We start from the raw sequence: 25,945 nt of genomic DNA, 5'->3' as shown, positions 1-25,945 counted from the left end.
AGATGATCTGATATCTTCGTCTGATTTCTATTATAATAATTTACCATGTTTAATGTAAGATAGAAAATAAACCTTACAGTATATGTAAACTATGATCAAACAGTAAATACAGGTTGTTATTTTTTGGACACTTAACTTAATGTTTGTCTGTGTGGGGAATTTTAATTTAAGAAAAACAGGCTTTTGTCTTTCTTATCAAGCAGAATTCAAAACTGTAAATAAATCTGCAGCTTTGTCAGTTCTTTTTTTTCATCTATAATGAGTAACGTATTTATTAACATCTTTATATCAACAGAATATATTATTGTACAATGTTTCTATAATTTCATGAGTGCTTTTAGTCCTTTAATTTAGTTTTTCTTGTTATAATTCTAATAAAAAACCTCTAATGCTGTAAATTCTGCTATTTCACACTAAAGTTGTATATTTAAGTCTTAAGTGCAGGTCATTAGCAGTGATAACAGCTTAGGTCAGCGGTCTCCAAACGGCGGACCGCGGTAAGGATCCGGACCCAACTGCCGTCGTCTCCAGGACCTATTTACAGTTTTGAAAAGCGCATCTATTTTAACCTGCGCAGCTTTTTTTTGTCTTTGCGGTAGTGATTTGGGGGTCCAAGAAACTCGCAGACCAATGCATTCGTTGTAAGTCATCACACGTGATGCTACTCAGCCAATCAAATCTGTCACTCAGATCGCGACTGACCCAGTGGGTATGTGAGAATACAGATACATCTGTATCTGATACAGACTGAAGAGCCTGCCGACAAGAGACTTACAGAGACACAGTTGGAGAAAATAAGTCAGTTAGGGAAAAGCAGACATGGCGTGCTCTAAAATGAGAGCAGTAGAGAAAACCAAGCTTTTAAGACTGGACAGACTCGTATATGTTGTTAACAGAGACTCCAGGCTGCAGTTTAGTTCAAACACTTTATCTAGAGCTACATCAGGCTTCACCATCATGACTAGTTTTCCTCTTATTTCCGAAGTTCTGTTCTTATATGTACCGGTATGTGCCCTCTCTCTCCCCCTCGCTCTCGCTCTCTCCAGCAGTCCGTCAGTGTACAGTGCGTTTAAATGTTATTTATTTCATAGTCATTGCCTGTTTTAAAAATCACCATGACTCATCACGAGAAAAAGTCTAATGCAACTGCATTTCGCCAAAAATATTTTAATTAAATTTGGCAAATATAAAATAAAATATAAAGTGAATCCCCCTATTATGGTCAAATCTTGTTAATTCTGTCAGGAAGCAGAGAGATAGCAGCTTAAGTGAAGAGGTAAAGCTGTCTCTCTTTCATTTCTGCATGGACAACATTATAATACCAGTAGTACCAGACATTATATTATTTGTTTTCATTCACAAATAAAGACACTTCCATCACAAACTGGGGCATAAAATAAACCAAAAATACAGAAAATAAAGGTTTTGACACTTTGGAGACCCCCCAGACCCCCCAACATACAAACACAAACTATATTTCCTTACCAATATTGAAGTATTCATTATTGTTATTGTTAAATTATGAGAGCTCTGTGTAAATGTTATAAGCGTTGTTGTAAAAAACATTTAGCCTAATTGTATTTTCTTTATTTGATTTGACAGACGTTCAAAATGTATAAATGTATGGTACTGAATCATAACGCAGGTCAGACATTATGATGTTCCGGACCTTTGCTTGAGAAAAAAAATCTCTAACTGGACCTCTTTCAAGTTTAATTGACTACCCCTGGCTTAGATCTATGCACACAGAGTCAGGGTGTAATGTCTGCCTTTGGCCTTTGGGTGGCAGTGTTTGGTTGTTACATCAGCCACCAAGCCTGCAGGCTGGCATCAGCTGGCTGGGCAAGGGTGATGTTAGGACAAGAATCTGCTTATGTAAGTGAGTACTTACTGTTTCATCCTGATTATGTCAGATGATGGAGCTCGTCATCACATTATGGAGCTCCCTCTTTCTCTCACACATACTCATGCAGACACATGTACACCCTCAGGGAAGACACAAAGAGTGAAGCAAACACAATTACACACTCATGTATTTATGCAGACAAAGAAATGACTTTGCATGTGATAGCAAACAGAGTTGATATTGTTCAAGTTCTGTTTACATCTGGGATGATCCACGGTGTCTTCAGAGTTATGTCTGTTGCACTGAAACTTTACAAAGTGTCACATGTTTTGGTAAAGTAACAAAAATCTCACTTTATTTTAGAATCTGTTCATTTTAGAGTTTGTGTCTTAAGATAAAAGATATATTTGATATAAGAAAGGAGCTTTCTTCTGAACATTTAAATCCCAAAATGAATAAGATCCATTAGATTCTTCCGTATTCAGTCTTGTCTATGTTTTGTTGATATAGTCATTAATAACATGTAAAACGGGCATTTGTTTTTCGAGTGTTTTAAGTATATTGGTTTTGACACATTTGACACTCAACATGTTTTCCGTTTACCTAATCTGAAGACAAATACTTAGCCTGTGAAACAAGTTATATAATGCATTCTATTATAGGGAACTTTGCAAGTTTGCAAATTACATGGCATTTTGTGTTCTTATTCTTACAAATTTCTGACTTGTGGATAGTGTTCATGTCAAAATCCAAGTCGAAATAACAAGAGTGGAAGTTATATGAATACCCTAAAATAAGTGAGATGGCACTTACTAATTGAAAACAAATCAGAATCAGGGGAGGAAGAAGAAATATAGGGAAAACAGAAATATAGACAAATCATGTCCGTCAGAGTCTGTTGATTAGTGTAATTAAAACGCATTTTATGGACGTATTGTTTTAATGTTTTAACTCTCATATGGCCAACTATGTCATCGTCCATCCATCCATCCATCCATCCATTATCTATACCGCTTATCCTGTTCAGGGTCTCGGGGGGGCTGGAGCCTATCCCAGTTGTCACTGGACGAGAGACGGGGTTACACCCTGGACTGATCGGCAGGCAATCCCAGGGCTGACAATCTTTATCATCGTTAGCATCCAACCCATATGGTGTAAATGGCATAATAAAGATGCCATTATGTTGCGTTATAGGAAGAGCTCAAAAGAGCATGTAACACTAATATGCTGGAGTAACTATTCTCAAATAATATTGCACATACATACCAACCTCCACATCGGTCTTTATGTATATAATACTGTATATACACCCATCAGCAGATCCTTTAAGTCCTGTAAGTTGTGAGGTGGGAATGAATCAGACTTGTTTGTCCAGTACATCCCACAGATGCTCAATTGGTTTGAGATCTGGGGAATTTGGAGGCCAAGTCAACACCTTGACGTTGTTGTCGTTTTCCTCAAACCATTACTGAACCATTTTTGCAGTGTGGCAGGTAGCTTCATTCTGCTGAAAGAGGCCACTGCCATAAGGGAATATTGTTTCCATGAAGGGGTGTACTTGGTCTCCAACAATGTTAAAGGTAGGTGGTATGTGTCAAAGTAACAACCACATGAATGGCAGGACCCAAGGTTTCTCAGCAGAACATTACCCAAAGCATAACACTGCCTCTGCCGGCCTGCCTTCTTCCCATAGTTCATCCTGGTTCCATGTCTTCCCAGGTAAGCGACGCAAACAAACCCGGCCATCCACATGGTGTGAAAAAAAAAAAGATTCATCAGACCAGGCCACCTTCTTCCATCGCTCCGTGGTCCAGGTTTGATGCTCGTGTGCCCATTGTAGGCACTTTCAGTGCTGGACAGGGGTCTGCATGTGCACCCTGACCAGTTTGCGGCTATGCGGCCTCATACGCATCAAACTGTGATGCACTGTATGTTCTGACACCTTTCTGTCAGAACCAGCATTTCCTTTTCAGCAATTTGAGCTACAGTAGCTCTTCTGTTGGATCTGACCACACGGGTCAGCCTTCTCTCCCCACATGCATCAATAAGCTTTGGCTGCTCATAACCCTGTCAGTGGTTCATCACAATTTGGCCATTGTCAAATTCACTCATCCTTATGCTTGCCCATTTTTTCCTGCTTCCAACACATCAACTGGACAGAATATTCACTTGCTGCCTAACATATCCCACCAACTGAAAGGTGCTATTGTAATGAGATAATCAATGTTATTCACTTGTCAGCGGTCATAATGTTATGGCTGATCAGTGTATATAGTTATATTTATAATACTGTATTCTATCGACAGTCACCTTGACACTATTACATTCTAATTTCCCCTCGGGGATTGATAAAGCACTATATCTATCTCTATCTATTTAAGGATTTATAACAGGTCTTACAGCAACACTTCTAGCATATGATAGGTATGATAGGTTTTATTTATTGCTACTTGATTTGAAGGAAGAAATTACAAACACACTGCTAGAGGTTTAGCGATTAGCAGTTACCTTTTTGGTGCAGTTATGGCTTTGAAGGTGCAACTGCAGACAAGTGCGGGAAGTGAGCATGTGACGTCCACCCTGCTCACAGCCAAATACACACAAGGTAATCCTGGTAAATATAGTTCTGCTGACATAACCATTATAATCTATTACACACTGAGACTTACATCACAGCAGATAAATCCACAAAACATAACTTTTATGACATGGTCATGAAGCTCCAACTGCAGAAACATTGTTTTTAGTGCAGCCTCGGAGGGTAATTGATTTGGGATTTAGAGGTGACATGAGGGCAGAGTTCTGACCTTTAGTGGCCCTAAAAGAGCAAACAAAATCTCTGACAAATCCCCTCTCTGCTTCCACTTTGTAGTTCCTCATTCCCTGTTTACATAATGCTTTACCTCTGGAGGGGGTACTGTGTGGCCTTTACGCAATGATTTCAATATTCAATTATTAATAGTCTGCAAAACAAAGCACTGAAATATTAAGCCATTCAATATGTCATATTTTTGAGTGTCCTTTCTGTCTGAGCAGAGGGCTGCAGCTATAAAACAGCTCAATGATTGAAAAATTTCACTTGATTAATGTCCAGGCCAGGGCTTTAAATACAATGTGCCATAAACAATTCCACCAATGCAATGTAATGTACGTAATGTATTTCCCCTCCATTAGCAAGTGACAAATTCTCTGTACAGTTTTAAGCTTATTTTCCTGTTAATTTCAGTTGCAAGATGGAACATTATTGATGGAGAAATCATTAAACCACTTAATTTGATTGTGTTGTAAGAGAGAAAGATTTTCTTCTCTAGTAACCACAGATCCAGTGTGTTGTCTGCCTGCCTGCCTGCCAGCATAGCTCATAGCCCCAAGCCCCACTCCGACATCTCCCATTGCTCATCTTTCCTCTTCCCCTTCCAGCTATCATCTCCTTTTCACTTGACCTCAATTTTCCTGTACCTTACAAGTAACTTTCATTACGTCGCCTTAGGCCTCAGGTCCATCGGAGTATAACTGCAACTGTGGATAAATGTAGATTATTCAGTCCCCATGCAGACATCATGTCCGTTTACTTGATTAATTAATTAAAAAGAAGGAAAAGAAGGATGAGAGTAAAAAATATCCCGAAATCCATCAATGTTGTGCATTTAGTGAGTGTATGTTGTGCTTTGAATAATGTAAGTTATTTAATTTTCTCATTAATAAGTTGTCGCATGAAATGCTTTTTTGTGTTTACTTTTCCTTATGCTTACAGCGGGAGTCAAAAGATCTTTACCTGTAAGGAGACATCTGACCTCAATGGAACAAACCTGGTGAATATAAACTGTATGATATCAAGACTTGAAATTTAAACAATCACAGCCACCATAGATTTTATAATGCCAGAACAACAGTGTTACTCAGAGGAAGCAGGACCAATTTTGACGCAGCAGAGCCACTTCAGTTCACCAGACACAGTCACAGAAAAACCTGTCTCAGACACTATACAGTAAAGTGTAGCATTAATATTCAAGGGGCTCTGCCTCTCTAGTGAGCATCTATAAAAGGATTTATCTGCATTATTTACTTCATCATCAGTTACTTCAGGGCAGCACTGATACCAGTCTTCAAGATGAGTTCTGTATCAACACTTGTATTTTCTAAGTCGAACATATGAGCAGAGTCAAACTGGCAAGTCTTCATGTGGTTCATATCAACAACTTTGTGTGGATGATTGTTTGCAAATTTACAACCTCACATAATGGGGACCTTGGCTTGCTGTCCAAAAGCAGGATAAGAGTGGTGAAAACTGCTGCAGCACTGAGGCTAATGACTGTGGGTCCAAGTGGATCGAGTGATGTAAAAAGAAAAGAAAGAAAGAGAACATGGGAGTAGGAGGGAGTGAGCTGATTGCCCTGATTTGAACTTGAATGAACACACAAAGTCATACGAGGCCACTGTCTGCTCTGCGCTCGGGCTGATGATTACTTTCTTTTCTCAAGGATCTGACGAGCTTCACATGCATATGAATGCACATACACGCGCACATATTTGTACTTCTGTTCTTTAAGTACTGCCATTCACTTAATATATCACCCAGCCCTAAACCAAAATGTCGCTGCAATGATTTACTATTACACTTGGGAGACATGAGAGACAGGTCTAGTAAAAACACCACAACAAAAAATGCACGTCTTATGTTGTAAAATGTGACAAATGGTGAGATGTCACAATTTACTTCGACCTGACAGAGCTCCTCCTGAACAATAGCCATAATACAACTGTTTTTAAAGGCTGAGTAGAACTTCTTCTACTAAATAGTAAACTGACACTGGCCAGAAGATTTGAGTGTGGTCCTTTAATCATTACATTACATAGCAATACCTACATAACCTCAGCCTAAACATTACATTACATTCGAACTCTTGGAGTTAACCCTCAAACAGCCGTCTGAAGAAGTTGGGTTGAAATGTGTCCTTTAAAAACCCCAAATTCCAAAAAATTCATTTCACCAAAGAAGCGCAAGGACAAATATTTTTCTTCTCAAAACATTTGCTGCCCTTTGATATGATCTATATGAGGACTATAAAGCCTTCAGGGTACAAAGTATCATATAACATTCACACCTAAACCTATAAAGATAAGAAAAACTAGTGACCGACTGTTGCTCAATCCTTACTCCTTCTGCAACAACACTCTCTATGACGTAATGGCTACTTTTTGCAAACAAAGCTGCTAATGGAGATATTACTGAGTCGTTTTGTATGTTAATTGTCACATTATTTTAAATGTGCCTTTTTGACTTGTTTATATACAGAGTTAGGGTTAAAAACTTACATTCTTCCTAGTTGGAAAGGTCTTCGTTCTTCAGCTCCTTTGTTTGCACATTTGTTGGCACATTATCATCACCTGTTGATCAATGAAGTAACCTGAAACCAATAATACACATACATATGACATCAATGACTATTACAGCATTAATGCTCACCTCAACACAACAGGTTATGATTAGAATCCAAAGAAGAAGAACAAACACATGACCTGAAAGACTACGTCGCTCAGTCCACCACTTTGGTCCAGACTGAAGTATCTCACAACCATCTAGTGGACTGTTGTCAAACTTTGAGCAGACACTCACATGTTCAGGACAATTAGGCCTTTAATTGTCCAATACTACTGCCTCAGCTGCTCTTAGTGTTTAGCATTAACAGCCTTAAACAGATATGGTAAACATGGTAAACTCTGCACCCTCTAAACGTCAACATGTTAGCATCAGATCATGACAAAGACCATAACACCAAGTTGTTTTAGAAAATGAGACTTACTTAAAATTACTTGTTGAGATGGATCTTTTTTTGTTATGTAACCCCAAGCTGCAGGACGTTAAAAGCATTTCTTGGTAAGTAATATCTATAATGAGATAACTCTGATAAAAGGATGAAGGGATTCTTTTAATCTAATCTTGGTCCGATGACCAAAACGTACAAACGGATTTGCCATGGTCTGGGAAACAGTACAAACAATAGTGACATTGTTGTTACAAAATTGTCAAAAAAAGGAACTGCCCAAATCAAAACATTTGTTAACTGTTGCCTTGTTTTGAAGGAACTAGTGATACAGTGAAAGAGAGGTCCAGTATGCAGCATTTCCATGTACAGGGAGGAAGTAACACTGTCCAGCAGCTAGAAAAACAATGTGCCTTTTTACTGTGCAGCCTCACCTCGGCTGAACCTTTAGCACAGAGCAGTCCTCAAATGCTCTCTCTGTGTGTACGTATTACATAACAGCTCTCTTTTCTATTCATACTGTTAACTGGCATTCAAGTGACTCACTCTGTCAGTGCAGGTGTCTTTACAGTCTTCATTTACATTACAAGGTTATATAATTTATAGATTAACTCACAGCTGCAGTAACACAGTGATTAACTTATTTTTCTGAAAAGGAAAAAAGTGAGTTGGCTATACTGAGTGAGTGAAATTACACAGGCTGACGTTTGTTCTTTTGACAGAGGGAATGTGTCAGTAAATCGAATGTTGTGATGGAAATGAAATAATAAGTGAAGTTACAAAGAGGGCACAGACACAACACATTTATTCATGTAACTGTGTTACCTTGAACTCCTTGTTATGGGTGATCACCTGCACAGGGCAAGTGAGGACAACTTAAGCCACCATGACTGCTGTGCACAAAGGCTTTTGAAAAGCGGATGATCTCATCTCACACTGTGATCTAAAAATGTCATGAGAAGATAAAGCTGTTAGTAGATCAAGCATTGCAGTATGATCATTTCAAGAAATACATTTTATACACAAAATAAATATCTGGGAATGCCCACCTGGTTTCTTCTTTAGACATTATTTTGTTTGAGAATACATTACACAGTTCAAACTGTTAATCTTAGTGAAAGACTAAAACACTTTACTGCTTAGGATGATTTCCACTGTTTTACTGTGTGGCGGAAGAACAGGTTTCACAAAGTATCAGGCCACTATAAAGCCAGAAAGAATAAAAACTAAAGCAACAAAACCAGGCACAGTTTGTAAAGGTAAAGCATTGTTGCTGAAGGATATATGCAAATATATTATTTCATAAACAATGTCATCCTGGTGGTCCAGTAAATAAAATAGTAACTATTTGAGCCATTACCTGTAGGGAAGGCAATGTTGGTCTGTCAGTCTGTCTGTTAATCCACCACTTTAAAACGAGCTGAAACATCTCAACAAGTATTAGGCTAGATGTATTAGTGCAAAACTTGTTACAGATATCCATTTTGCCAGTCAATGTGAGTTATTATACTAACTCAATTTTCAATTTGTTCAATTATTTGTTTTTTAACCAAATAGGCACCCCTGCGAAAATAATCAAATTTCCATCCGCCTTTTTTGGTAAATGCTAATATGCAAATATTGACATGCTAACATGCTAAATGGTAAACATTATACCTACGTATTTCAGCATGTAAGCTTTGTCCATTTTGACCATGATGACATTAGCATTAAGCACAAAAGTGCCATTATGCCCATGTACAACCTCACTAGCATGGCTGTAATCTTACATTTCTTTACAGCTTTATTGCCTAAATTGAAAGTGACCAGTCACTGACCCACTTGTGTCATTAATTGCTATTAGCTTTGCAATGTATCTTGTTTGTATATACTGTTTATCAAAATGGTTTTTGTATTGTTTTTAATTGATTGTGTTGTAATGTGTGTTTTTTAGATCTTCCTGTCCAGGGACCACAGATGTAAATAAGCAGCTGTGTTGTGCACGGCCCCTGTCAAATAAACCAATAAACTAAACTGCACACAAATAGACAATAGCTAGCTAAACTCTTCGCTATATTACCATAATCTGTTAAAAGCAACGTTACTTGCCGTATAAGGAAATTCATTGTATCTGGTGTATAGCTCACTATGCGTGGTTCGTCTTAATAAAGAATACAGGGATCACTTAGGTCCACATAATAGTGGTTCCGCCTTTTCTTGTGGGTGCTATCATTGGCTGATTATCTGACTGGCACATCACGTGCACCTTGTGTTAGATAGATGCGCCATGGTGACAGTTTTTCATGTAATATAACTTTTTTTTTTACCATCATTATTTGGACAAGTTAATTATAGGAGTTTGTGGACATGTTGTTAAGCCTTCCGATTCTTTTTTATAGCCTATGGCACCCTGGTCTCAGTCGCCTGCCAATGACGTTCCTATGTTACTTAACTTCTTATTTATAGAGTCTTTCAGGGTTTATTTTAAAAGCTCCTCGGTATTGTAGCTGTTTATTGCGTGTGTGTCCGCTGGTTTGACTCAGCAGACGTAACTCCCGTAAGGAGGAAGGGTAAGGGGGCGGGGTGCAGTAGGGTCACCCGGGGTGAGGATCCAACCCCGACTGAACCGATGAGCGGGCCCAGACACACCGAGAGATGCGGAGCTTTTAAGGAACAGAAACGACTAGACATCCTGTAGAGCACCACATGTCTCCTCTCACTGTCTGAGGAGGTTCTCATCAAAGCTTGTAGCAGCTGTTTGATATGTGAGTAAGATTTCCTTTATTTTTTCTACGATGTATAGGTGATTTCATTGTAATTTAATTATGCAAGTTAATGTATTTTGTCTTGTTGGATAGTTTTTAAGAAATACTTATAAATTAATTTGTAGACCTACAACGGATGTAACAAAACAATATAGGACTTTAAAAACAATAAAGGATTCATGGCTCATCGTACATCTTATAAGGTTTCATAACCTTATAATAAAACTCTGGAAATAAATACATGCTTAAATGCATAGTTACCGTCACATGGTGGTAAACTATCAATATATATAATTGATAATCCTTCCAATTAAATTTGAAAAAAGATTTTAAGATAAAACATTTTGTATCTTTCACATTTTTCATCTTCTTATGAACTCTTGTGAAATCATTTGATAATTTCAAATGTGACGGTTTTAATTATGGTATTATAGATATACTTGCATTAAAGAGGACCATTCTTATTATGAGTCTTTATTATTGTTGTTTAATCTAAATGTAATGCTTTTAAGTATTTATCTAACCTGAGAGATTTTTTGTTTTTAATTTTAATTTCATATTTTTGATTTATTCTGAGGTACTTTTCTCCTGTCAAATACTTTACATTCACCCATAAACAGCATACTGTCTAAAGTTTTGCAATTATTAAACAAATTGTCACCTTAACTCTTGTACTTCTATTTTTTCACCACTAGGTGGTGCAAGTATTGCATACTTCACCCTGAACCACAAACCCTCATTAAGGACCTAGCACAGCTCCCTGAAATATCAAGTAGGACTGTCTGAACATGACAGCTCAGACTGCAGGAGGCTTGATCCAGGACCTTGCTGTTCCCTCACTGCAGGCTGTGGAGAGACTGGAGTCCAGGCCTCCGGGAGAAGCCGGGTCCTTTACTGATGAGACTGTTTCCATCCTGACCTCCACAAGCCAGCTTGCCCGAACCCTCCTGGGTCGCACCTTTGCCGAGAAACATAAAGAGAGCCTTGCCAACACCGAAGCTAAGTCTGGTAGCAGCTGCGATGAAGACAACAGCAATAATGCACGCTGCAAACGAGAGTTCATCTCTGACAAAGAGAAAGACGAGGGATACTGGGACAAGAGAAGAAAAAACAATGAGGCAGCCAAGCGATCCAGGGAGAAGCGCAGAGCCAATGACATGGTGCTGGAGAGTCGAGTTCTGGGCCTGCTGGAGGAAAACGCCCGCCTGAAGGCCGAGCTGTTAGCCCTGAAGTTTCGTTTTGGCCTGGTCAAAGAGTCATCCGACATGTCCATCCTGCCACTGTCCTTATCCCACTGTGCTCAATCAACACTTAGTACACAAGTCTACCAGCCTCACACTGATGGATCTTCATCCCTCAACCCACAGACCAGTATCCACCCACACCAGGGAGCCTTTTATGGCCCAAGTGTCTCGACCTCATGTCCCTCAAATGTGGGAGCTCAATCTGTGTTTTTGGATGTCCCACTAAGTGAGCGTGGTGGGCCTTCTCGGAGGGAGCTGGTGGGGGTACAACAGGGCTACCACTCCCACATCTGCCCTCTGGAAGTCAAAGAGAGTCAGTATGTGAACAGACAAGACTCACCCGAGGGTTTGAGGAGCCTTCCGCACAAGCTCCGCTTCAAAGGCCCCGGAGGGGAGCTGTCTCCACCCTCTGATACCAGACACAGTGGACCACCCGTAGCCACAGTGGGGCCAAACATCCAGGAGAGGAATCACCAGCAGGTGGGGTGGGTCAATATGACAGAGAGCCAGGCTCCATGGCCCAGGGAGGAGGCCTGTGGTGAAGCTGGGCTGCAGTGTCAGGGTCCTTCCTCTGGATATTATAACTCTTTCTCTCCACAGAACTTCAGGGACACCACATGTTCGAAAGGGGACATTTATCTCAAGTCTCAGATCAGTTGTCTGTCTCATGAAGTGGCCCAACTCAAGAGGCTCTTCTCTCAGCAGCTGCTCCCTAAGATCTAAGATCCTGAGCACAAGAGGATCATGTCCCGCCTCAAGTTGATTAGAAGATTTCACACTACATCTTTCCAAAACAAGCAATCTTACAGACTACATATTTCCACAGGACAGCCTGGCCTCAGTGTAAACAGCTACATCTGAAGTGACAAACCTGTTTCACTGGAAAAACTTAATTCAGGAGCCTGTTTGTTCTGTAATGATCTGCACACCACCACTACCAAAAACACCAGCACAACAACACTGCAGAACACAAAGTGAGTTTGTGAGAGTCCTTCATGTTCAATCAATCAATCAATCAAATTTTATTTGTATAGCGCCAAATCATAACCAGGGTTATCTCGAGACACTTTACAGAAAGAGCAGGTCTAGACCGACTCATTGTTAAGTTATTTAAAGAGAGGCCCAACATCAATCCACCATGAGTAGCACTTAGCAATTCGGCACATTGGCAAGGAAAAACTTCCTTTTAACAGGCAGAAACCTCGAGCAGAACTAGACTCATGTTGAACAGCCATCTGGCTCGACTGAATGTTGATTTCCTGGAGTTTAAAAAGACGCCGTACATTTCTCAACCGGTCAGTTAGAAACATGGTAATGGCATGTTAGATATACAACTTAAATTCTGTAACACCTCAATCTCACCATGTTCACTGATATGGAATTGCCCTTTTTCTCTTCTGTGGGACAATGCATAATTTTTAAGCTTTTAAACTCAAATTCTGTATATTAAGATTACTTTGTGTTAGATACAGAAATGTAAAAAAGCACAAATATTTTCTGTGCTTAAACCAAAGGGGTGTGTTTAATATGACCTTTGACGCCATTTTTTAAGTGATCTGTACGTATTGTTTGCTACATTTGTTGTATCTGTATCTGTTTTATTACTTATTATTGCTAGTGAGGTATGTTTTTTCTTTGTTCAAAATGATAAGTGAGATCAAGTGGAATAAAATTATATTTTATACCAATGACTTGTGAATATTTTATAACAGATGAAGTATATTTCACATGATCTATCATCATTTTGTTTCACTGAAGCAGCAGTGCACACAGTTTATGCAGTCTTTTGATATAATTTGACTTTATTTTGTCTAAGAACAATGCTAAATCATCAGATGAAATGAGTGACAGTCACAGTTATAAATATCTTATCACTGTGACTGTCACTCATTGTTGACAACTTAGAGACATCACTGTTTCTGTTGCTATTACCATCACTTGTGTTTGATCAAGACACAGCCATCAACATATATGCAGGGGAGGTTGCAGTGTTTTTAAAATGCATTTTGCATTACATCACTGGCAGGAGTGGCTGGGGTGCAAAAACTAACCCAGCAAGAGCAAATAGAGCTATGTGAGGTGTGGTGCTGGAGCGAGAAGGTGCACTGCGGAAGAGTGTGAATATGTCACAGATTATGTTTTCGGCTGAACTGATATTATTTGGTTTTCATTTATTGCCTTCCTTCCTCTAATGAATATTGAAACTGTTAACACAGCCTGGTGTCAGTATAGCACACAGCCATTTCAAAGCTAAGGTCACTGAAATACGCTGGGACAGTGGGGTGTAGGACAGTGTCGGGGAGAGAGGGGTGGTGTACGGATGCAGGGAGAGATGTGAGACTCTGCATGAGTCATCTATCACGTCAGCAATATGAAAGCTATTTTTAGCACTGAAGCAGCTGCGGTGGAAACTGATTGGCCCATGTGGAAGTGAAGGATACTGGTTCAGAATACATTAGCACCTGGGAAGAGTACAAGTCTGCAGATGGACATAAAGACAGGTGCTCCTAAAAACATTCTGATAGTAATGGGGAGTTAGAAAGCTGCAATACACACAGTGAATTATTTCATTTGTCTGAGAATAGGGTTCACTTGACTGAATGTCATTTTTCTGTTTAAACATATTCTTGATTATTTCCTTTTTCAGTCATTTTTTATCAACACCAGGTGGCGCCAAGTCTCTTTATCCACATGCATCATTGATTTTCATTCAGTCATTCATTCACAGCAGTGTTACTACAGGGGTAGTGAACCTTTATTGTGCTCAATGTGGAACCACATGCTGCACATGCAGAACAAGCAAGCAGGTGTCTCTGTTGGAAGTACAGCCCTACCATCTTTAAATTACACATCTTATCTCTTAGCAAAAATTATGATTAAATTTTAAAATGACATTTATATGACCTATACAAACACTAAAATGTGAGATTGTGCAGCTGCAGAGACCCCTTTTTTATGCGACAGTAAGATCAATAGATACACAGATATCTTTTGTCTGCAATCAGTCCTCATCCAGCTCAGTCTACAAACCCCCATGCCATGAGCCATATAGGAAGGCGTGAGGGCCTTTTGGTTGCTAGGCAGGCACAACCACACCACACTGTTGCCAAGGGAATGCCTGCTTGTTGAGAGATGGAGGAGAATGTTGGGGGTTGGTGGTTATAACACAGAGGACTGGTGGGGGAGGAGCTAGACAAGTTCAAGGCCACTGTTTCCCCCAATATGGTCTAATGGTGGTGATGATGGTGTGTGTATGTGTGTAGTAAAAGGGTGCACATGTGATGTTTGAGACAAAGCAGGGGGAAGGGATGTGAGTGAGAAAATGGGTTGGAGTTGTATGTGTGTCTAACACAAAACAGGGATGACGTAAACAGCTCATGGAATATGTTGGTGATGAGGACAAGAGGCTTTGTGGGATAATAGAAAAGCTCTTTGGCAGATAGTACATATCCATTCTGTAAAGATAAACAAATGAATGAATGAAAACTGGTAAAAAATAATAATGATACAATTACACATTTTTCAATTTTAGAGGTCAGTTTACTGTTTTCTTTTTAGATAATAATTTAAAACAATTTGTTAACACCAGCAAGATGATAAATATAATTACTATTCATTATTTTATAGGCAATTATGCTAAAATCGAGAGCAAGGACAAATTTAAATGAGAATGAATATTGCATTTATAATGAGCAGGAATAATTGCAAAAAAATAGTTTTATAGTTTTTTTCTTCTTTGAGAGACTTGCAATAAAAAGGGATGGACAGTAGCTGTCATAAAAAATGTCTGTATTAAACATGCATCGTTATGTAACAGTGTAATTAAGGGGTTGGGGAGGACATTTGTTCCAAACTAACAGTTTGGCCACACGCACCCTGAACCTACATCCTGTGATCTTATAATTATCCTAAAAATGAGAGGTTAGAGTCATTGCTTCTAACTCATTTACACTAATAATAGCAATAACAATTGATGTGTACTGTAGCTACATAAGCACAAGCCCAAAATCCTGTTATAAAATAAGTTGCATTCTAACATGACATACATATATATATTTCACCTTTCCTTTGAAATAATTGCTTTAGAACAGTTTTTGGTTCATGGGTTGAAAAAAGAAGAATGCCAAATGCAACCGTTTTTTGTTTATTGGGTCTTTTATAGCATGAGTTTGGACTTATGTACACAAACAGACATAATTTTATATTTGTTTGGCTAATACGGAGTAATAAGTACAAGGTAGCCTATCACAAGGAGAGAATATATAATGTAACAGTGAATGTACACTTGCACAATCGACGGACATGCTGTTACATATTAGCATTTACATCGCAGTAATATGGTGCTATATATAACGCATTCATGCCCTTGTTATAAACTTAACTACTCTCGTGGAAGACATGACATTACATAGTAGAGGAGAGATAGAGGTAAAGATGGAGGGGTGGAGAAGGGAAAAAATGAGAAGGGCAAATAACACACAGAGAGAGACAGAGAGAGAGAGAGGGAGAGAGAGAGAGAGTCTCGCGCGGAGGGATAGAGGACAAAAACGTGACTAGGCAGCCTAAGAGCTGTTATGCAACCGCTGACCTACTAACACATATTTCTAGAAAGGGAGCCGAGAAACTGGAGCAAAGTGTCCGGCATCGTACCACACACAGGCAGTCCGAGCCAAAAGACGGAAACAGCAACCACCCGACCCACTGACTCAACCACAACTTACCCGAGCACCGACAGGAACAGGAGAAGAAAACTTTTAGATTTTTGGGAGGTTTCTTTGGGCAGAAGTAAAGGAGGAAACAAGGAGCGAGACGGCTTTTGTGTCGGGAAGCCTGCATTTTTCCTCTTCCTCCAGGACATAGAAAGGTAATGTTTTGACTGAGTGAACGGTTTCATTCAGCCTTTGTATTTGCTTGTTTGTATCTTTATTCTTTATCGGGTGTGGTTTAATATTTAAGTGCTTCTTCTGTGTGTATTAGGACGTTATGCGTATGGTCGGTTATTGTTCACATGGCGACTCTCTGCTCTGCCGGCAGATCCGCGCGCCCGTGACTTTGAGACGGTTGCGGCTGTTTTTGTCACATTAAACACGATGCTCGCGGGGCTATTACGCTACTGTGTTTCTGGTTTTGTTGCGTTTTTCGCTTTTATTCGGACGTGAAACGCTTTGTAGGAAAGGAAAAAGGTGGATAGCTATATCCCACATTATGTGCTCAATGTCAAGGCGAGGTGATTTCCCTCATGGTGGTGTTTTCCAGGGAATGGGGGCAGCTGCTGCTTGGTCTGTGTTGTCTGGTATATGCAGACACAGTGTACTACATTAGCTTCTGCACGTGGCATGCTGATGTCTCTATGTGCATTTTGTTTTTATGTAGGTCACTAGTTCACTCTTGTTGCCTAGACAATGATTGATCAATGTATCTATGTCAACTGATGCAAACACTAGTCTGGAATAGAGTATCGTTTCTTTTAAAATATTCAGATTATTACAACTGATATTTCTAACGTCAATTGGTCAACCCATATGAAAGGTGAGAGGTTTAAGAAAATGTAATTATAAATTTTATTTAAAAAATGTCTCATCCGAATATTTTAATGATATACAGCAATGTGTCAATATTAGACTATTATATGATATGAGGGGGAAAAAACATGCAATGCAACAGTAGCCCACAAAAAAAGAATCCATTGGTTTTTATTATGCTAATTTCCTTACAAAACTTAATTCCTCCAGATGTGCAGAAGATTTGCTTCTGTTCCTAGGTAACAAACTTTTACAGATGTTCAAATTGGGAGGAGAAAAAAACACTCAAAATGTCTGATTTCCATTCAAAGTTAGTCACTGGATGACTCTATACTTGTATAAGGTGTGTTAAATAAACCACAGAGCTTTGCTTTGAGTGAGTTGGAGAGTATGACATAACCAGCACACAGCAGGGAGAAGCAATAAACAGCAGCTCTCTCCTGGGACAGAGAGGCCTGTAATTGATTCCTGTTCACACCCTGTGCTTTATTCCCATCATTCATACCCCGCTTAACATTAAATCCTTATTTATGAAGCAGATTGTTATTAGGCATGTGAACAGGTGTTAATTGTATTTTAGATATAGGCTTCTTTCGTACATTTTTAAACCTTTATTTAAACAGGTAATCTCATTGAGACATGGGTCTCATTCTCAATGATGTAAGAGTGCTGCTCAATGTCTGTGAGCTATTTTTAACTTGTTCAGTATTTCTCCTCGAAGAGAAAACATGGAACAGGAAAGCAGAGGAGAGGAGAGGTTGACCCAGATTAAACAAACTTTTTTGTTTGATCTACAACCTCTCTCCCAAGATCCCGCCGAAGTTTTGGTATGACTTTGTAGTGAAATTAGAATAACAAATGAACATCCAGGATGTGATGCAATGCATGGAAACCCCTGTCTGGCAAAGGCAGACAGAGTTCTGGTGAGCTCTTAGTCCGTCTGCTGCCAGCTGGTCTGGTTTCAGAGCCGTCTGCATTGCTCTGTCCCAGCCAACTCTATGAATATAGGTCAGACCTGTATCTGGGCTAGGAGACACATGAGGTATACAGGGCAGGCTGTGGACTACTTTTGCCACCCTGTATTTGCTCTGAGGAATATGAAACCCCAAACTCAAGTAGACTTTAGTAACAACAGCTTCTTTTCCCATGTTTTACTCTAGTGTGCACATAAAAACTGATTTAACAAAAAAAAAAAAACACAGGTCATATGTTACCAACTGATCAAGTACTGTTTAAAACACTCAAAAGAGTAATGTGTAAATGTGTAATATAGAGAGATTTTTTAATTTATAAAAAGTTTCATTTTATTTTATCAAATTTTTATTCTATCTCTGAGAGGGAGTTATGTCACAAATAAGTAGCAAAGTGTGGATTGCTTTTAGTCAAATGTTAGTCAAACTCAGCCATAGGTCTCACTAACTGACCAGGAATGTCTGAATTCCTGTCTCCTAGTTTTGTTTCTTGACACAAAGCCGTGGGGCAAAATGGAGGCTCCTAGCTGGGGCCCCTCCACGTGTGTGGTGTTGGATCACTTAAAAGATGGAGGAGGGGAAGAGGATGTCGTGCGTTGTACTCACACTTGCCTCAGAGGAGGTTAAAGGTGAAGCATTCCTCCCTAACCAGCAACTGCCTCAGTTCTGTGTTTAATGCAGCCACTGAGACTAAAAACAAACTGCTTTAGTAGATTCAGTGATTCCCTCTTCTTTACAATTAAAATATTTTTGCGGCATAAAGATCGCACAATTGCATTGTACCATATCCTTCTATTCACTTGCAAGCTATCACAGTGAACAGGGAGAGAATACGGCATTCACAGCCAGTAACCTGTAGCTTCTGCTGCTATGTAATATGAATGCGTTACACAAGCTTTGCTCCACAACAAGAGACATTCAGAGCACGTACGTTACGAGCAACAACAGCAGCCCCTCCCCATGCAGTCCTCAGAGAGAGCCTGTTACGTGTGAATTTGGCCGCAGAGATGGGTGTGTGCTCTGACGTCAATTCCATCTCCCTATCTCTCACTATTGTTTTTCATCTGCAACTAATGCATATTATGTCGGAGGGTTTCTAGAGCGAAGCGGAATTAATGTAACGTGAAAATCACCGGGGCTTTCATAATCAGATTTTGAGGCAGATGACGTAGGCCTATTTCGTTCCTCTTTTTTTATTTCTCTTGCAGCAGATTCTGTAAAATTCCTCTCATTTTCACCAACTGAATTCCTCATGTCAACCCATCCCTTTTCTGCTTTCTCCCTCCCTCACCTCTCTCTGTCGCTCTATTTTTAGAGTGCACTCTAATACTCTCTTTCCCTCTCCTGCCCTCCCTCCCTTGCAGTCCTACTGACCTATTTTATGGCGCACCGTCAAAGACAGGAGGAGTGTTTACTGCTTAGCGTCGTTTCTAGGTCAGTGGGACAGCGCAGACGTATGCGTGCTTCCTTCCCATCCGCCTTTGTTTCGCGCGCACGGGGGGGGGGGGGATTTTTCCGGAGAGAGGGGGAGCTGTTGGCCCTACATTTTTCCACATCTGTTGGTGGTTGTGTCCAAATCCCCTTCTGTTCAGCAAAGCTTTACTCAAGTTCTTAGACTGAAGGAGTCAAAACGAGAAGGTGAAACTTTTAACATAACACATCCAGACTAAGCTGCTGAGTTACTACAGAACAAAAGTAGAATAATTAATGGTTAATTATCCAGAACAGTTTCCAGGCTTTTTCAAGGTCACAATGGTGGGTGTTCAATGTTAGATTATGTAACAGGGTCATTGAATCTGGGGGAAGAAGACAAATGCAGTAACCAACCTGGGGATGACACACATTATATTAGATAGTTACGTGGCATTGAACCATGAGTATAAAGTAATTTGTGATTTAGAAGCAATATACAGCTGCACAAAGAAGTTACATAGAAGTCAGTTTTGATAATTTAGAGCACTTAGTTGGGATGTGAGTATGATTTTTCTGCTCTCTTGCCATCAACATCGGAAACTTAAACTCTTGAAAGTAGGTTACTTTTGTTATCAAATCTGAGGTCAAAATTAGACCCATTGGCAGAAGCAGCTGTAACACATTCCGTTATCCTGAACTTAAACAAACTAAGATACTACATATATAAACTCTCCCTTCAGCAGTTTTTGAGGGACAGGGTGAAAAAAGTTGCAGGCAATATTCTACATGTATCCATTTCTTAATATTTTTTTAATATAGAACTAAAATCTTATGTGCATAGTTGTGCTTTTTGTTTTATTTAAATATTCAAGATTTTAAATTCTGTATAAAAATGGCTTTATAACTCAAGTGAAATTCCTTGAGACAATTAAGTATTTTAAATTGCTTGTAAAAAGGGTAAAATGAGGCCAATAAAAGCAAATGATTGATGAGAAAAGTTCAGATTTTTTCTGCGTTTCGTTCCAGTGTTGTGAAATCGACACCAGAGGAGTCATTGTTACCCACAGGCACACTGACCTAGATTCTCACATTCCCTCCGTGTGTGTCATAAAAAGATGTTTTCTTGTTTGTAATGGACTCCGGGGGTTAGTGTAATGATGTGTTATTAATTACTGCATATCAACTGCGTAATGCTGTGCAGTGAGAGAACCAAAGGAATCCAGGCCTAAAACAAGAGCAGCAGCATCTAGTGATTATGTAACGCTGGACTCAACATCCGCCCGCACTGCATTCAGCATTGTGTTAATTTTATGGCGTGAGACCTGTTGGGTGGGCAAGGCAAGGCTTTTGAGCTATGATGTTGACACTGCATAGGGAAGTTCAGCAGCTTGGGGTGTTGTGTAATCTCAGACAGTTTGACGGCTACAAGAGAAACTGAGACATTGCACTGTGACGGAGATCTCGCCCCTCCCCCATAGAAACACACATACACACAAACCAACACAGATGTGTGTCTAGTCCATTTCAGCCAATCCGTTTTTGATGCACTACTTTGAATTGATCCAATATTCACTTCTCTCATTTTATTCCCTGTATGATGCATTTACAAAAGAAAATATAAAAGCAAGAATTTGTAATTACATATATTTTTCATTATACACCATACTGCAGTACTAAACACAGAGCATGACAATATCTACAATGTCTCCCAGTTAGTTTTTCCTACCTCAGCCTTTTATCTGTCAGTCTCTGCAGGGTTGGCACTAGGTCAGCTTGCCTCAGACCTTGTTATGTGACTATGACAGCACCCTCTCTTACACAACAGCTCTGCAGCAGCGGCAGCAGCGGCAGCAGCACATACAGCATGTTTTGTCCCAGCCACATTTGCATGTTCTCATGCATATGTTGCTACTCAGTCTCTGCATCTACCCTTCTTTTCTATGAACTGAAGAAAACAAAGACAAGAAGAAAAACATTGTATAACTTTGGGAGTTATGTCATAGATTTTTGGCACAAGTTGAATCGTGCTAAACAGACTGTGTATTGATCTAAAGCCATAGAGATTACAACATTAAGGCTTTGTACTACAGGTCATAAATCTAATTCCACCTGACTCAAAAGTAATGTATTTATATGCCACAATGAACTGCAGTGGTTTAACAGATAATCTAACTCTCTCTCTCCCTCTCTCCCCTTCTTCTTTTTGTCCCTGTCTCTGTAACCCAGTTAGTGGTCAGCAAGCAGCAGCACTGAATCTGGATCCTCAGGGAGCACCAAAGTAGACCGACTGACCTACATCCTCTGAAAGAAATTGAGAGAAGCAGGACAGCTGCCTGACAGGCATCACAGCTCTACAATAGATTGAGAAAGACGCCAGTGAACTCAAAATCACCTCCGGCAAGACTCCAGAGACTGCTTTGAGCTATCTGCTAAGAAGAGAAGACTCTTCGCTTAAAATACAAACGTGTTTCTTTTTATTGGATCCTTAACACGAGTTCAATGTCTGAGGTTTTTGTGGAGTTCCACCTCTTTTTAATATTCCTGGCTAATTTCGACACTTGAACCTTTTCATCTTGAAAAATAGGCAACGGAAATCAATGAGGCTATCCCTTCGAGGAGCACAAATACCTTATCAAGAAGTTTTCACCGATCCTGCGACTTAAGTCAAACTCCTTAGTGAGAAGCAGAAGGCTCATATAGTTTTACATCTTTTCCCTTCACCCCCTTGCCCTTTGCTAGAGTTAAACTCTGGCCCCAAGCTGGGAAAAAATGGAAAGTCTGAGTCTACACCTCCCATCTACCAGCAACAAAAACGCCATGGAGATAGACACTTTATCCTCCTACAGCGGAAGCCTCCCATCCCCTAATCCTGAAGGTGGAGCACGGATCAGCCGTCAGGCTAAAGGTTCCAAGCCTAATAATGTGTCCTGCCGTCGCAAGCGAGAGTTTATCTCTGATGAGAAGAAAGACGCTTCCTATTGGGAAAAACGGAGGAAGAACAATGAAGCAGCCAAGCGCTCAAGGGAAAAGCGTCGCCTCAATGACATGGTGCTGGAGAACCGGGTCATGGCGCTGAATGAGGAGAATGTTCGTCTCAAAACGGAACTTCTTCAGCTCAAGTTGCGCTTTGGCCTCATCAGCACAGCCTCCTACATGGAGAAAAGTCAACAGATCTCCAACAGTGCTGCTAGTGCCAACTCTAGTAGCAATGGGAGCAGTACCAATGGCACCCCAAATAGTAACGCCTACCTCTCAAGCAGCGGCTATTCCAGTGCATCCCAGGTCATGCTAAATTCTGACTCCTCTGAAACGGAACAGTCGAGCCGTGGAGAGCGCCACACCACACTTCACAGTTACTCTCCCCGGGGCTCCATCTCTGACATGTCTGACGCCTCATCCAGAGACAGTCCAGAACCCATGGGCTACAGCATAAAGAAGGAGCCCTCAGGTATGGAGATGGCCAGACTGGAGAGCAACGAGATACCCAATGGTATGCCAAATGGGGCTTACCATGGCAACCATACTGCTCACCAGCAGAACAGCCCACTGGCAGAAAGTGAAATGGACTACCAGCACCACCAGCAGCAGTGCCATATGGAGGCCTCCAGCCCAGCCCCTCAGGCCACCTCTGCACAGAGGAGTGTCATCTTGTACCGCTCCAGCAGCGGCTGTTACCCCATGGAGAGCCAGAGGCCTGATGAGCAGCAGTCCCAGCAGAGTAGACCACTTCAGCACGGTCAGCACACCTCCACCTCAAAGTACTCTGACTGCTCAGTGACCATCACAGAGGTTGCCGAGAAGCTAGAGAGGACAAAGACCTTGGACTCGCCTCAGTATGAGTACACTAATGGTCATTCTGAGTCAGCAGAGGAGCTTCAGCAAAGGTACAACGCCAATGCTCAACAACAGCGTGAGAACCATCACTACAGTTATCAGGGTCATGAGAGCAGGCTTCAGCATGCAGGAAACCACCAGAACCCCTTTGCCCCTGATCTCATCCACAACACTGAGGAGGGCAAGTCCTCCTTCCCACAGCACAACGGCTACCTCAACACACTGGATGAAGAGCCCCCAATTCTCACCTACGAGGGAGGCCCTCGAGCTGATGGTTTCTACCAGGAGAACTCCTCCGCTAAAGACACATCATCCAGTGATGGAGACCCACGTAGCTCTGACAAGGAAGGCTCTACAGATGATGAGTCTCCCTCTTCATCCTCCTCAGACATCAGCAGCTACCACCAGAAGGTGGCCGGAGCTGCCAATTTCCATAGTGAGTACCGAGCAGAGGTCAAAGCCACTGCCCTGCCCCACAAGCTTCGCCTCAAGTACAGAGCCCTGTCCAATGGGGCTGCAGGAGCGCTGATGGAGGGACTGGTGAATGCCTCCATGTCCCCCTCTCCCAATCTGCCTCAGCATCCTTACTTAGCTCTTCCCAGCAATCCTCACAGCACCCACGCCAACGGGGAGAGCAAAGAGGTGGAAAATGAGACTGAGTTTCCAGAACAGGTCGAGCCTCAGGTGAATGAAAGGGCAGAGGCTAAAAACGAGGCGGGGAAGAAGGGATCCAGCAGTAGCAGGGGTGGGCGCAATAAGAGGCGAGATTAAGGACAAATAGGAGTAGCTTTTTTTGTCACCTCCCTGTTGTCCGCAGCAGAAGGACAACTACAACTATGACTCGCATCGCCACCTTTCAAACAGAGAAGAAGATTCTTGTGAGGTGTGGTTAGGATGTGATTATACCATCAAGTTTCACTGTGTCACCTGTTCCCCTTTCCTTTACTCTCTCCTACCTCCCACTTATACACCCAATGAAAATAATACATCACTCACAAGAGAGGGGACAGAATGAAACTCTGCAGAGCTGGAGTCTGGGATATTTCCCTTGTGGAAAATTCAACATTATTCAATTATTCATTATCGTAAACTGCCCAAGTGGCTGGCCAGCATATATTGTGGCATTATGGGAATATTCCTTTAACCAAAGAATATGCATCCTTCCTTTAGCATCCTTTTTTGCAAAGACTTACATTCTTCCTCTCTCTTACATTTCATGTTAAACCATCTTAACCATCTACACACAAGCTCCCTTCTCTTCTGAAGCACTTAGATTGTATATTACTGTGACATATAAATTTGCATATATGGAATATATTTTTTATGAAAAAAATTTGTCAAAAACAAAAAAAAAAATAAAACAGTGGGATCTGGAAGTCGTAGACTTAAAAGTGATCAGTTTGTTCTTGTTGAGACACCTTGTACAGTCCCTCTTTGTCTAGAAAATGCCTCAAATTTTCTTTAAACTAAAACTATGAGCCACAACTTGTAGGGGAAAAAAAGAAATAAAGAAAGGTACACTTTTTTCAGATTTGTGGATCTGATTGAGGGCCTCATTCAGGCGACCTGAGCTCTTTGACACTCAAAGTTGTCAAAGCAGTCAAGGCCAGTTTTACGCATATCAGTCAAGGCTATGCAGTCACACATTGCTGTTGGCAAAACCTGACAAGCACAAGGCAAGCCTTGTTTGCCTAAAAATCAATACATCTTCATTTCCAGACAAAAATCGTCTGTCTAATAAGAGAAATGGCTCTTTAGTTGCAAACCAGCAAAGCTGCTCTTCTTCATAAGGTGCCTCTTTTGTTGTGTTGTCCCTCGTCCCAACTTTGGCCAATGTCTTAACAATCCCACACAAGTCTGCACTGAGATGTTTTAGCTACAGTAAACCATACAGTCATCAAACTTTAACTGTTTCACTTCCTGGTGCCTGCCTCTGGCCACTATGTATAAATGTAAAATTGTCTCTCTATCTCTTGTATACTGCTGTCATTATTTTATTATAATTTTATTAATATTGTTATTTTCTATTATATTTGGTTGTTATTTTGACTATTATTATGTGTATTTTTCTGTTATCCTGTTGTGTCATTTTGCTCTTCCTGGTTGTGCCGTGTATTTACCCATGCTCCCTTTGCCCCAGTTACCATTTGTACTCTGTGTTATCGTATAACCTTTGTTGTTCGCCTAAAGGCTTTCTGAAATGGAAAAAATGAATAAGGCTTGTCCAGAAGTGATTATGTATTGCTATACTTCATGTGGATATGCAAATGGTTACAAAATGACTCATTTTTGATTGTTAAAGACTCAAAATGGGGGGAAAAAATTAAAGGTTGTTGAATTTATATATGTCTCCTTTGAACTTTTTGAGTATGCTTTTTTGAAATGCATGACACAAGCAAATATACACATCAGTCTTTTTCTAGAAGAAGAACAACCAGCTGGTTCACAGCTCACAGACAGCAACATGTCAGTCACCAGTAAAGCTCAGTGTGAACCAACGCAACCAGAAACGATTTGTTGGTTCACCACATCATCACAACATACTGCCTCCTGGCAGAGATTCACTGAAGTGAAGACAAACCAGAACAACACAGACTTTGTGGTGC

The 25,945-nt window shown here is 40.5% G+C and overlaps 2 protein-coding genes across 2 annotated transcripts; both read left to right on the top strand.

Moving 5' to 3' along the window:
- The first annotated feature begins 11,143 nt into the window (after positions 1–11,143).
- On the top strand, positions 11,144–12,322 carry LOC138594232 (nuclear factor interleukin-3-regulated protein-like). Its single transcript, XM_069665256.1, has one exon. The coding sequence runs from the start codon at positions 11,144–11,146 to the stop codon at positions 12,320–12,322; it is 1,179 nt and encodes a 392-aa protein (XP_069521357.1).
- Positions 12,323–16,111: 3,789 nt separating this feature from the next.
- On the top strand, positions 16,112–25,681 carry nfil3-5 (nuclear factor, interleukin 3 regulated, member 5). The gene is made up of 2 exons (XM_069665454.1): positions 16,112–16,463; positions 21,732–25,681. The coding sequence occupies exon 2, from the start codon at positions 22,275–22,277 to the stop codon at positions 24,108–24,110; it is 1,836 nt and encodes a 611-aa protein (XP_069521555.1). The 5' UTR covers positions 16,112–16,463; positions 21,732–22,274; the 3' UTR covers positions 24,111–25,681.
- The last annotated feature ends 264 nt before the right edge of the window (positions 25,682–25,945 follow it).

The sequence above is a fragment of the Semicossyphus pulcher genome, unplaced genomic scaffold (genome assembly GCF_022749685.1).
Source record: "Semicossyphus pulcher isolate SPU_LCO1_2020_fin unplaced genomic scaffold, fSemPul1.0.p SCAF_17, whole genome shotgun sequence".
Taxonomy (NCBI): Eukaryota; Metazoa; Chordata; class Actinopteri; order Labriformes; family Labridae; genus Semicossyphus; species Semicossyphus pulcher.
Note: the sequence above shows the minus strand (reverse complement) of the source record. Positions and strands in the feature narration are given on the sequence as shown.

What these genes read in the sequence shown, in the direction of transcription:
- LOC138594232 (XM_069665256.1), top strand. Translation starts at nt 11,144, where the DNA reads ATGACAGCTCAGACTGCAGGAGGCTTGATCCAGGACCTTGCTGTTCCC.
- nfil3-5 (XM_069665454.1), top strand. Translation starts at nt 22,275, where the DNA reads ATGGAAAGTCTGAGTCTACACCTCCCATCTACCAGCAACAAAAACGCC.